General features: G+C 41.0%; 1 protein-coding gene across 2 annotated transcripts in view; it reads left to right on the forward strand.

The window, feature by feature from the left end:
* The first annotated feature begins 393 nt into the window (after window positions 1-393).
* rock1 (Rho-associated, coiled-coil containing protein kinase 1) overlaps window positions 394-13,072 on the forward strand; it is a 31,419-nt gene continuing 18,740 nt past the window's right edge. For both annotated transcript variants that reach the window (XM_085389780.1, XM_085389781.1), the window contains exons 1-4: window positions 394-1,240; window positions 11,075-11,156; window positions 12,683-12,783; window positions 12,901-13,038. In XM_085389780.1, the coding sequence (XP_085245906.1) occupies window positions 1,130-1,240; window positions 11,075-11,156; window positions 12,683-12,783; window positions 12,901-13,038 (432 nt within the window). In that variant the 5' untranslated portion in view covers window positions 394-1,129. The remainder of the gene's footprint in view (window positions 1,241-11,074; window positions 11,157-12,682; window positions 12,784-12,900; window positions 13,039-13,072) is intronic.

A 13,072-nucleotide genomic window follows, 5' to 3' on the forward strand; every position in this document is an offset into this window, starting at 1 on the left:
TAATATATTATTCTAATATATGCTGTTATTATTATTATTATGTAATTGTCATAACATTTAGACACAGTGTTTATAGTACTTCCTATGGATATTCGGATGAATGGTTTTGCTGTTTGTGTCGTGAACATTATTTTTTATTAACAGTCTAACCAACAGTATTTCTAAAAGTCTTTAAAAAAAAGAAAAAAGAACCAAATAGAATCTCTATATATCAACATTAAAGATAAATATTTTTAAACTTAATTTAAGTTTATTCTTCCTCGGATGGTAGATTTTCAGTGAGATCATAACGTTTAGGCAACTTTTTAACGTTTGGGAGCAGCAACGTGTTGCCTTCCAGTTTGTGATGTAGACTTGCGCATGCCCAGTACCTGACATTTGAAGTATCTTCTCAGGGGTGTTTGAACAGGAAGGCGGACATATTGGCGAGACTGTTGGAGAAAATCGGGCATCGTCTGCGATTGTTTTCTGAAAAGTAACACACATCAAACCCAATCTGTCTGTATTCCATCTGAGGGATAAAGCAGTTCGGACGGGGAGGCAATCGAGGCTCAGTGACAGCGCACGCAACGCTACGGATGGAGTGCCTTTAAACGTTGTAACGACTCCGTCTTTACACTCATCGAAATTTGGAAGAAGCAGAAGTTTTTTTTCCCACCACTTCTACTTTTGAGCTGTCAGATTGGTTTGTCATTTTCTGCAGGGGCCTGGCATAGATATGGGAACGGCACAGGACTAGCTTTCCAACAAATCGTGCTTTTTTTCAGACAGACGGTGCATTCACGTTTTAACTGCCTTTTGTTTGGATGCACCAACATTTTAAGCCCTTATCCTCAGCGGCATCCCACGGAGGCTGACTAATCTGTCGCCGCATTTATCTTTGCCACTAAAGTTGTTTGCCACTCGTACCGGGGACACATACTTCAAATCCGAAAATGTGGCTTTTGCATGTTCAATGCAACCTTAAAGCGTGTGGAAGCTCCAGGAGAACGATGTGTTTTCTTTGAAGTGCGGCGGAAAGTTCAGAAGAAGAAAGGGACATTTGGCTAGCTAGCTAGCTATCGCTAGCTGCTAAAGCTAGCTAGCCACTCGCCATTGGGCTGTTTTTGTTCATAACTCAACGTCGGGAATGAGTTTTGCAGCAAAAATGTCTGCTGGGGATACGATGGAGGCTCGATTTGAAAAGATCGATGCCATGTTGAAAGACCCAAAGTCAGAAATAAACACGGATTGTCTGCTGGTAAGTTTGTAGCATAGTAGCGGGCTAAAGTGGCTAACGTAGCGATTCAGCCAATTTCGGGGTCAGTGTAGTCCTTGGAACAGAAATTCTTTCCGAGACCAGCACACTTCATCTTGTCACTGAAGAATTGCTGACACAGAATATACAGACATTTAGTTAGCTGGAACACCTGTGCACTGGCATGTAAAAACTAGGGGTATTAATTTTAACACCTCCAGATACTTTACAAAATCGAAGGCAAAAACGCACACTATAATAGGGTGGAAATAACAATCTTTAACTGCGGTATTCTGCTAGTTTAAAATAAAAATAACGAATAATTGTAACGTAATGACTAATAAGCTGGACAGATGGCACAGAGACACACACTTCGTTACAATATTTTTGTTTTAGGCAAGTTAAAACCCATCAACTAGTGAGTTTCCTGCCTTGCGCTGCAAACCGATTGTGATATATATATTTTTGGTCACCAGTGTGCAGCTTAGAGCATTTAAAAGGTGACCAGTTAGATGTGTTGTTTGTTTCAGCTTCATATAAAGTGATAGGCCCTCTTCAAGCCTGTTCTAACCTGCAGAGCTTCAGCTGCATCAGTACACCTGTTGGCTAGAGTTTTTCCTGGCTGCTTCCTGCCTGTGGATGACAACTCACGAAATGACTCCTATCTTAAAAGAAAGGCGGCTGTTGCCACGTGCTTCAGCCTGGAGCAACACCTTTATTGGTTTTTATTACGTGCAGCAGTCCCAGAAACTGACTCATCGTGGAGGGGATGTTGTTACGTCGAGGGTGTGTTGATATGAGGAGCGTTTCAGGTTCAGTGACAGCCGTGCTGCGTGTTTTCGCACGGATTTGCGTCTTTGTGACTAAAGGGAGCGGTTGTGCTCAGATGTTTGTTGTGGTAGAATCAAAATGAGTGTAGGTAATCGGCTGGGGGGACGGATGGACTTGCCTTGAATTTCCAGTTACTGACTTAAAACCTATGTTTTGGGTTTTCGTGTCTGACCTACTTTTTCGCCTTGGGCACACCACTGAAGTGGCAAGAAATAAACAGTTCCCATATTATTATGTATATCCTAATAGTTCTTGAGGCTACGTGGCTCTTTGATTGATTCCTCTTGACTTTATGATATAGGAGTGGACTAATTTCCTAAACAAATGAAGTAAGGAAAGCCCTATAGGAAAAGGGGCTTGTCCCAAAACCCCACCCACACATCCCAGAGTGTTTGTGTTCAGGGTGCTACAGATAGTGGTCTTTAGTTAAGAAAAATTGCTTAGCACTGACCTCCCATCGTGTTGCAGAAAAGGGGCTCTTAAACTCACCTAGAGGTGCACATGCTCTGCATTTCTAATGGCAAAAAGCTGTGGGGACTGTTCCCACTGGCAGCCTCACACACAAGGGTGTTGTTCGTTTTTTTTTCTCTTTTTTTTTTTTTTTTTCTTCCCCTCTCTGCAATCGCCCCTGATCAATGAATGGAGGCCTTTTGCTGAGGCGCTCTCTGCCACCATGCAACTCCACCCACAGCTTAATAAAATTCCATGCTAATCAAATAACCTCTTGTCTTTGACTGGCCTGGAGTTCCCTGTGTGTCCCAGAGCCATTCTGCATGTCTGGAGAGTTGAGCCCAAGCAGGCAGCTCTGAGGTAGCTGGGTGTGGGCTCTGCTCTCTACCCATAAACCAAAATTATGTGGACTGAAGACTCATGTTTCTGAGGGCTGTGAATCAGGACATTTAACGCATGAAGCAGCCAACATGCTTGGCTATGAGTAATAGGCTCCATCAGAATGCACAATGCAAGCCTTTTACTGGCTGTGTTTCTGTACCTGGCATAGCACTCTGAAGTATAGGACCGTTGGGATTACACTTTTCCCTTATAGGAGCTTGGCCTGTGATATGTGTGATGGTGACATTTGGCCTGTACCTTAGTGCTCAGCTCTGGGCTTGCATAACCATTCACTGTTCTCCAGTCCTGCTGCCCTTATCTTCACCCGCTAAATAAATCCTGCTCAGAGTGAAGAGAGCCTTATCTAGATGGGCAGCCCCCTCCCCAATCATTGTGCTCTACATTGGCTTCTACAGAGCCAATCTGAACGGACAGAATTCCTGACATTGTGATGTGAAAGCTCAGTTGCCATTAAAGGTCTAAGCATTGTTAATATATTTTATTCTTCTGTCAACCAGCAATGATCGAAGTCTTTAGAAAAATGAAAATTGGTTGTGTATTTGTCAAAGTACTGAAAAATGTCCCAGGTACCCTTGCACTTGGCGCTAGAGTATTAAAGTGGAGTCTGTTTATCATCTAGTGCATTATAATAAATGAATCGATGTGTTAGGACTCGCTGTGAGCGATAATTGAGGTGCACTACATAAAGGCTTCCTGCCATCATCTTTGTTCTTCCTTTGACACTTGGACTACGTCAGCGCCTCTGAGTTTGATCCCTCTTTCATCTGTTATTTGGGCTTTAAATCTGTAATAAGAGTAATTACAGGAAACGGCAAGGCCAATAAACCAGATTCATACGATGGCGACTGTGCGAGTACTGCACGTCAGGGTGGATGCTCTGACTTTGATTTAGAGTGTGAGCTAAAATCAGAAATGCTGCATATATTTCAGTTCGTGTAGGAGATGGCAATAGATAAATTAGCTTTGTGGTGAGATTCCTATACATTTAGATGAGTATGAGACAGAGATTTATTTTGTTGAAATCACATTTGGAGGTCAACATCAGCCAGTTTTTTCTACTTAGTTTAGATTTAGTCTTAAAACATCAGAACTGAGTGAGTGATTCTTATGCCTTATAATGAAATGATAAAGAAACTTTGCTATAAAAACAGCTGGTGTGAAAACTTGTATTTATTGTTTAAGTCCAATTCGGACTAAGGTCTAATGCTGGATATAGCCCAATTAAGGGAAACTATCATACAATAAAACAAGGCCTCATAGAAGCTTACCTTGAAAAACAGTTGTTCTGAGCGTCTAGCATAAACATGTTTGCGGCCTGCGTTCTGATTTCCTTGCATGGTTGAGTTGCCAAGGCCCAACTTTTGAAAAACAGCCAGTGAATCCTTGTCCTGCCTTCACGACCTTTGCCTTTAATGGACCTGCCCTGCCTCTTAAGGTGTTGTCTTGCACTGATAATGTAGCAAAATTCACTGTCGTTCTAGATTTACCAGAGATTTTTTGACAGGAGGACATAATACTCACCCTTTTGTGGTGTTCTCAGTTAGCATATAGGCCTGTGTAAGGGGTATATGACAAGGCAAGATTTTCCAGGCCATTGTTATCAGGATATACCAGTCCTCTAAGCTACTTCTGTTTTGTGTTAGTCAACCAAAACAAACTGCACTGCGTAATGACCTTTCATTCTAAACCACAGCATCACATGTGCCATTTATCTGTTGAACATTTGTTAATTGTGACAAATATATACTATGAACAAAATCAGTCTTTTCACCATAAGGGCGACACTGGTGAATGCAGGAACCTTGAATGCACCACCGGTTGTTTTTGCATCTGCTCTTTCTCACAGCTGCATCCCCTGCAGGGCTAATGTAACTCTGACAAAAAGTACTGCAGTGGCCGTATTTTTATGGGGGCAATCACCTACAGCACTCATTTAAGTTTGATTTGTCCATTGCTCCCCGGAAGTAACAAAGGTATTTACCCATATGGAAAAGATATATATAAATCTTATAAAGTTTGTATCTGTCTTGTGTGAAACTTGTATGAAAAGCATACAAGAGTGAAAACAGATATAAGATCCCTTGAAAAATTATATAATGAAACTTGTATGTTTTGGATACTTAGTAAAACAATATATGAAAGTAATGAGAAATTGGCCACTTTCATGAGTAAATCATGTAAGTTTTTACTATATCTTTTCCATATGGGTAAGTAAGGTATGTAATACTTTGGAAGATGCACACGAAATGTGTGGGCTCTGTTGATTTGTTTTGAATTTAAAACAAAGCAACACCCGTCTGGAGCTTTTTTGATAATGAACTGTATCGTCTTGATTTGGAAAACATTTGTGGTGAAGGTTACGGTCAGCATTTCATCTACCCCTATTGTCAGAAGGTTCAGGGCTGTCAGTTGTAAACTGCTCTCCTCAGCTATTCAGTTATGGGAACAACAATTGACTGAGCTATTTGTAGCAGTGCTTTCCCTCAACTGACTGATTATGTGCAGGAATGCATACTAAAATGGTCCAATCTTTTAAAAATGGAACTCCTCTTTCTTTTTTTTCCTTCTTTTTTTTTGAAATGAGCCCATTCAGAATCTGTCTTGTTTACTAAGGGCTAAAATGCCCGTTGGGCGCTCCTGCGTACATAATGGTCTATATTCCCTCCTTTAATGAACTGGTCATTTGCTGGCGTGTGCCGTGCAGGCAGAGGAGCACAGTTTTGCTTGAGAATCCACCGCTCAGTCATTGGAAACCAGTGAGCGATGGCCACTGTTGGAATTACTCCATTCTACTTTCACATGAAAGCTTTTGTGACAGTAATTCTCGCTCACTGGGACCTCATAAGAAACTCAAATACCCCTGTTTTGCCACTCCTGGGCTTACTGTCACAGCCATTTATCCAGCAGAGTTGTTAGATATGCAGTCTTTCAAGGCACATGGGATTTCCTGTCAGTAGATATTATCTGCAGCCAGAGTGTGTAAGAAGTAGTCCAGACAAAGTGCTTGGCTAGAAAAACTCCAGCTAAAGTCTCAGTGGTGGTTTCTAAGTGTACTAGAGGGATCAGCGTTAACTCTCTTGGAATGTCTTTACCTGAGAGGAAGTGATGTGTTATTTCATGCTTTGAATGGCTTCACTGGTTTGTATGATCACATTCACGTTTACACGGGCACACCCCGCTGTGGAATAGGCTGTCTGCTCAGCTGCTCACATGTGGAAAGCATATTGTCTTGAAGAGGTGGCAGAAAAGGACGTGAGAAGAAGGGCTCAACTTAGGCCAGTCCACATGCCTTGTGCTGGCATGCTGAGAGGGGATGATGTGGCCGAGTCTCTCATGGAAATTTTAACTCAGACTTTAATGTCTGGAAAAGAGCTTGTGCTTGTGTGTGTGTGTATTTTTATCCCTTAAGGATTAAGATATAAAGGAAATAATTATCATATGTAATGTCAGCCAATGCATTGGTGTGTTCCGTATAACCATACATTTTTTTTTAATTATTTATTTTAAACATAACTATCGCATTTCATGAATAGGGCGATGAGGCGGTTTTTCATATGATTAGTTAGTAATCCCAGGGATGTGTCACCCACTGGCTGAAGCAGCATCAGCAGAAACTTCAAGCTCTGGTTTGTTTTCCTTGCAATTTTTCCCAAGACTGCCACATAATAAAACATCCTGTGCACGGCTACTGCCCAGCCCCTTTCGAGTTGAGTTAATCGTTTTTGTGATTTTCCTTATAACATAGATTGCAGGCACATCTTGTTAAGTTCATAGCAGCATATAATCTCAGTAATTGTATCATTTTAATTAATAGTGTCACATTTTTGCCTTTTGGCTGAAGGCTATGATATCAACTTGGATCCTTGGTGTTAATTTATAGTGTGTGTGCACCTTTTTTCATTCAGTTTGCCTGGAAAGTGCTCATTACTGCAAAGTATTCTAAATTACTCATGATGAAAAAGTATTTCAAGTATTCCTGTACTAACAGCCTCATATTTGGTACTGTAGCCTGGAGCAGAGTTTGCAATGAAAACTGTATTGCAAATAGGAATTTAATATGCAGACACCAAACAGGCAATAGGAGCTGGTTGAAATCCACTAGGTGGTCTTTGTGTGTCTGTTGTTTGAGTTGATGATTTTCATCTGAAAGAAAACAGACTCGCATAAATGGGTTGATCCATGATGTGCTGACATGTTCAAGGGATATCTTCCAGCGGTATTTTCCAAACTCTCCATTCATGCCAGGCGTTGCAGTCATCTTGCAGTGTTTTTTTTTTTTCTCTCCTCGGCAGCACAGCTGTGTAGGTGGAACGGTGATAATACTTTGGAAGCATTACAATCCACATTAGTTCAGAGAGCTGGCAACAAGCCCCGATAATGTAAAGCACTTCTCAGATTCTGACAGTTTTCTTTGAAATTGCCTATCATGACATGCACTGTTAAGCTACACAAGTCTGGATGCCTCTCCAATGTGCAGGAAGCTGCAACTGGCTATTGGTATTGGCTGAATATAAAAATCACTGGTGGTCCTCTTGATGCATGTTATTAAAGGTTGTGACAAAATTGTGACAAAAATGACTCCTGCTTGGCCGTCTTACATGTATGTGCAGGTGATCTGGATGCTCTGCTCTGCTGTAGTCGGCACAGTCTAACCTCTCTACGCTGCTTCCCACCCAATGCTGAATTTTGCGGTGATAATCAGTTTCCCACAGATTTATTTTCTATCTGTGGTATAAATGGTTATGTTAACGTGTGTGTTTGTGTGGTGTTGCTGAAAAGCTGAATAAGTGAATAAAAAAAAATCTGTTTAAGTTTCTATTCTGCAAATATTTATATTTCCCCAAGTTCTTCTGTCAGCGAGTTGCGTATTCCATTTCAACCCTGCCATATTGGATTAAATCCGGTGGTAGTGTGGTTGTGTATGAAGTTAAGGTAGCCCTCTAGCTTATAGTGGATCTTCAGAGCAAAACAAGTGCCACTGTCCACGCCACTATCAGAATAAAACTGAAGCAAAGGGCTCTTAACAACTTTGCTCCTATTAAAAGACAGCTCTCAACTTCTCCACTTTGACAGCTGGCCAAGAAGCCTTTTAGCTCAGCAAACAGACTAGGGCTGCAGCGATTCATCAAATAAATCGATTTATAACAAAAAATTCCTCAGTGTAAATGTTTTTGCTTCGATGCGCAGTTTAACTTTGTAGCCCTCAGCTGTCACCATGTAAGTAGTTAAACATGTAGCCGAATTTTGTCTACATACACAAAGCGCATAGCCGCTACTGAGACGGTAAACTCGAATGGAGTGAAACAAAAGTGTCTGAAACTGCAGCAATTGCCAAAATAACCTTTACGGGGAAAAAGTTGGCAGGAGTCACATGGCGAGAATCAAACCACCTCTTCAGCAAGCTCTAATGTGAAGAAAAGTGAATTTTGTAGCAAACCCCCATTTCCACCACATTTGTTTTACACAGTAAAATATCTGCAGTAAAGCTGTAGAAATTAAAATTAAAGTGTATGCAGATGAAATTTGAACTATGTCTAATATGATGTTTAAATTGCTGAGAGTAGACGGCAGTCGTCCTATAATCGATTACGAAAATAATCGGTAGCTGTAGCCCTAAAACTGCCGTTTGTTGTTGATAGGTTGTTAAAGTAGTTCCATTTTTTTCCCTTCATGGTACGTGCAAAATCATGCATACAGGAAATCACTCGTACACTGTTTTGTTGCTTTACAATTTTATTTTGACTACACTTAACTGGTTGGTCATCCTACTTCCTCTATCGCTCATGAGTGGAAGGCCATTAATTCTAGGTTCTGTTGTATATCAATGCATAAACATCCATTAGGGGTATTTAATGTTGCTAAGCTACCTTATTTATTAATAGTTTGCCAGTTGATTAAAATGCCATCTATATGGTTCCTCCTGGTATGTCTATATCAGCTTGCCCTCAGTTTCTCTCTATGAGGATAGGTGACACCACAGCAAACATGCAAATGCCGAAATTCAGACACCGATGCTCACAGCCAGTACTTTATCAAACTGACATTATTTTGTTTGTTAATCGGTTAGCTTTCACATTCTTGTTTCATGATTTTATCCTATATTGTATTTGTATTTGCCCTACCTGGCTCTGTTATTGCTCTGGTGTTTCCTTAGGATGGCTGGCTTTTCTTTGTTGCTTCCTTTATTTGTTCTCCTATTGGGCTAGCTAGCACAACATGCACCAGCTCTCTCCACTCCCTCTGCCTTTCCGTCATAGTCTTTTACAGTTGTGCTGATGATTGAAAATGAGACTCTCTATGTGACTCTGCACTTGGGATAGATTATTATTATTTTTTCTCTTTCCTCTCCTTCACTTTTTTGTTGAGAACTTGCTTGGCCACATAACTAAAATAACTCTCTGACGTGTACAGTCCTGTTGAGGAATGTTACTGTGGCTGTCCAGAGTTTTCTGCGGCAGGAAGTTATGCAAACGTGCATTGCTGAGCGCAAAGCCTTGTGATTAAGGTCCTGAAGGACTCAGTTCTTCAGCATTTTTTTTCCCAGTGTAAGCTGGCTGGATACTATATGGCTCAAAGGGCGTCTTTCTTTTCCCCCTCCCAGCCTCTTCTGTAAATACTCTCTCCTGAATGTTGACTTCTGAAGGTTTCTAAACTGAGCAGAAGAGCTTCCAAAGTATTAATTTTCCAGTGTTCTGTCCTGGTAAATTTTGAAGTTGTTTTTCTTCTTCCTAACAACAATTCTACACCTTTTACTTTTTCCTTTTCCCCTCCCACCTGCGTTTTCCTTGTACCGCCCATCCTGCAGGGCACTTGCTTGTTTTATGTCTGTCCTCCACTGTTGAGCAGAAACAGCAGAGTGACTTAAGAGGATTCCCAAGCTGCTGATTCACCATGTGTCATCATTGCTTTGCTCAGAGAAACACAAAGACACTGCTGGAATGACAAGATTTCATGCTATGATGGAAAGTTCAGAGATGATTTGGCCAATAAATACATTTTATTGCATATTTTAATTGTAGCTCTTACCAGCTTTATAGTGGAACATGTACCTCTGACCTTTTTAAAGGAAAGCATATGTAGGTTAGCTCACCCCTTGAAAACATCTGGCTCACACCTGCGCGAGGGACTTCATAACAGTTACAGGGCATTTCGTTGCCCTGTACCTGTGCATGTGCAATGACAATAAAGTTGAATTCTATTCTATTCTATTCTAACAGTTGACGTACATTCGAGGGTTTGTGTGCCCGTGTTTTTTCAGCCATTCTGGATTAGATTAAACCCTGCCAGTGGCACTTGTGCTGTAGCCTAGCCGAAGGCAAGACTGTTTCTCTCCATGTTTATAGTTCTTGAAATCACAAAAATTGTACTGTAAACAAAATGGCAACAAATACTTTATGTCTGTTTATTTTATTTGCTTTCAATCATTGATCCAAGTCGTACCCTAGCAGAGATGATGGTAATCAAGTTATGACTCCGTGGAGGGCCAGGAACATCGCTGTAATGCCTATGATAGGGAAGTGTGCAGTCGTCATTACTTACCATATATTTCTTAGGTTCTTTTGACATGCTGCTTATACAAACTTGTGATGTCAGTTTGGAATAATATACTTTTTGCTTGAAAAGACAAAAGCTAAAAAAAAGTCATTGCATTCATTTATAGATGGCAAAAATTGTATTGACCAAAGATAATGTTTTTGAATGCACTATGTTGGTGCTAAACATTATGGATGCAAAATTCTCGTCTGATTCCAATTCTGATGTTTAAAGTTGCAATTTGGTAGAGAGCTCCCTGTGTCTTCACATTTGAGGCTGGAACAGAAAAGCTCTCGGCCATTGGTTGATGTCATAACATGTGCAGTTACTGGCCGATAACCTGGTGCATCCCCGTCATAAGTGTCATGCAATATGCAAGCCATGCTTTTTAAAACTTTTTTTTTTTTAAATTTGTTTTGTTTTTCAACAAAATGCTGAAGTGCTCCCCAACAGTAACATGATCCAGACTGGAAGCCAACTGCCAGTGTTATGCAGACATTTTTGCACAGAGCGGTTTCACAGTTCGCTTTTCTCATGCCGTGTGAGATGACCGATCTGTGACGTTGTAGCAGTCTTTTAATTTTGCTTTCATGCATGGTCACCCTTCTGCTTTTCTTCCAGGATGGCTTGGATGCACTGGTATATGACCTTGACTTCCCTGCCCTGAGGAAAAACAAGAGTATTGACAACTTTTTGAATAGATGTAAGTACACTGCATCAAGCTTTCCCCCTTATGAGAGCTCCCTGTGTCTTTCTCATTAACTATTTGTGTTCACAGTTATGTCTGGGTATAAGCCTAGACTCAGGGAGGGGGGAGGAGCAGTTTTTTGGGTCACGGCGTGTATGTGGGCTTGGACACAATAGGTGTCTGCTGTTTAGTGTCCCCAACAAAGGGGCTTTCATAAATGGTTGGTGACCCGCCTGATGTCTGTCAAGGCTGGCTTCTCTTTTTCACTGTGTCCCCAGAATGGGGAAGCTGCTATAAATATGATGAAAAAAAATCTATAAATCAAAGGTTTCTCGCTTTCCTTAATGTATCTGGTCAAACTGCTCAATTTCCAGCACTTAATATATGGGACAATGGTGAGTTATAGCGTGTACCCCAGAATTTGCGCTCAAATCTGTACTCATACTGTATTGATCATGTGGTGGTTTTTATGGGATCTCAAGTGTCCATCTTAATGCATCAGAAATGCATGAGATACTGCTAAGATTGTGCAGGATATTAATGTCATGGTGCATGTTGTAACTTTTTGTGCATTCTTAACAGGTTTTTTTTTAAAAGTTTTGAGGACAACTAGAATATAACAGGTCATATTTGAATATCAAGTGACCTACTGTAAACCCCTAGGCAAAAACTGCCATTAGGCATCTTCTCAATTACTCTTGGTTCTGTATTTTCGTGAAAGGCATTGATGGATATGGAATAATGGCGCTATATACCAAGACAGTGATCTTCAGTAGCATGACTTGCCTGAAGCACTTCTAGCTCTAAATCCCCAGCCATGCATTGTGGTTTGCACCACAATCAAATAAGCTGTTTGCTCTACTGTATGTATGCCAAGACCTACTGACATTAATCCATCACCCGGCCTCGTGAGCAGATATACTCACATGGTATATTATCTATAACAGTAACTGGAGTTCCTATTTGTTGCATTTCTAAACATGTTTTTTTTATGTCTTCAGGGTTGCCTGGGATTTTTCAAGTAGGGATCATGATCCCAGGAACTCATGTGTGGTGGAAATGACTCACAAATGTTCTTATTCTAATAGCTTAGTACTTTCTTTTTATTTTTAGATCACTTGAACTTGGATGCCCCCCCGCACCCCGCTTTTCCATGCATTCCCGTGCTAGTTGTGAGTCATGTGAATTGAAAATGATCCCACTAGTACTGCTTTGACCAAATTTGGCTGAACAGTGGATACTGACTCCCCAAGGGGAGCTAGAATTATTACATCAGGGAAAGGCCAACTCTCAGTAAGCAACAAACTTTCCCTAAACGGCGTCACTCAGCTGTGCAGTTGCAGTACGCTGTCAACTTGTTCTGCTTTGCTTGCCAACAATGTGGATGTCCTATGAAAGTAACCCCTGAGATTGCATAAACAGGGAGGCTGTGATCCCTCAGTGATGGAGATACACCTTCTCTCAAAGGTCAACACCATAACAAGAGCTTTGTGCATTTCTCCTGGTAACTTTGCATGTTTGTTTTTTTTCTTCCCCCCCAGACAAAGAGACGATTAGTAACATTCGTGATCTGCGAATGAAAGCGGAGGACTATGAGGTGGTTAAAGTTATTGGGAGGGGTGCATTTGGAGAGGTGCAGTTGGTAAGAGTGCCATTCTGTCTTTTTATTTCTTTATTTCTTTGAATAGCACAGTAGCTATAAATGTAGCACATTGATGAATAAGTCTGACTTGATTGCTGCCTCATTATCGTTTTTCAGGTAAGACATAAAGCGACAAGCAAAGTATATGCCATGAAGCTGCTGAGTAAGTTTGAGATGATCAAGAGGTCAGACTCTGCTTTCTTCTGGGAGGAGAGGGACATCATGGCCTTTGCCAATAGTTCATGGGTCGTTCAGGTATGATGGGACAGAGGAGTGTCTAAACATGCAG

This window comes from Rhamphochromis longiceps, linkage group LG18, assembly GCF_057381845.1.
Source record: "Rhamphochromis longiceps isolate RC_006_pf linkage group LG18, R_longiceps_female_GT1.1, whole genome shotgun sequence".
Lineage (NCBI taxonomy): Eukaryota > Metazoa > Chordata > Actinopteri > Cichliformes > Cichlidae > Rhamphochromis > Rhamphochromis longiceps.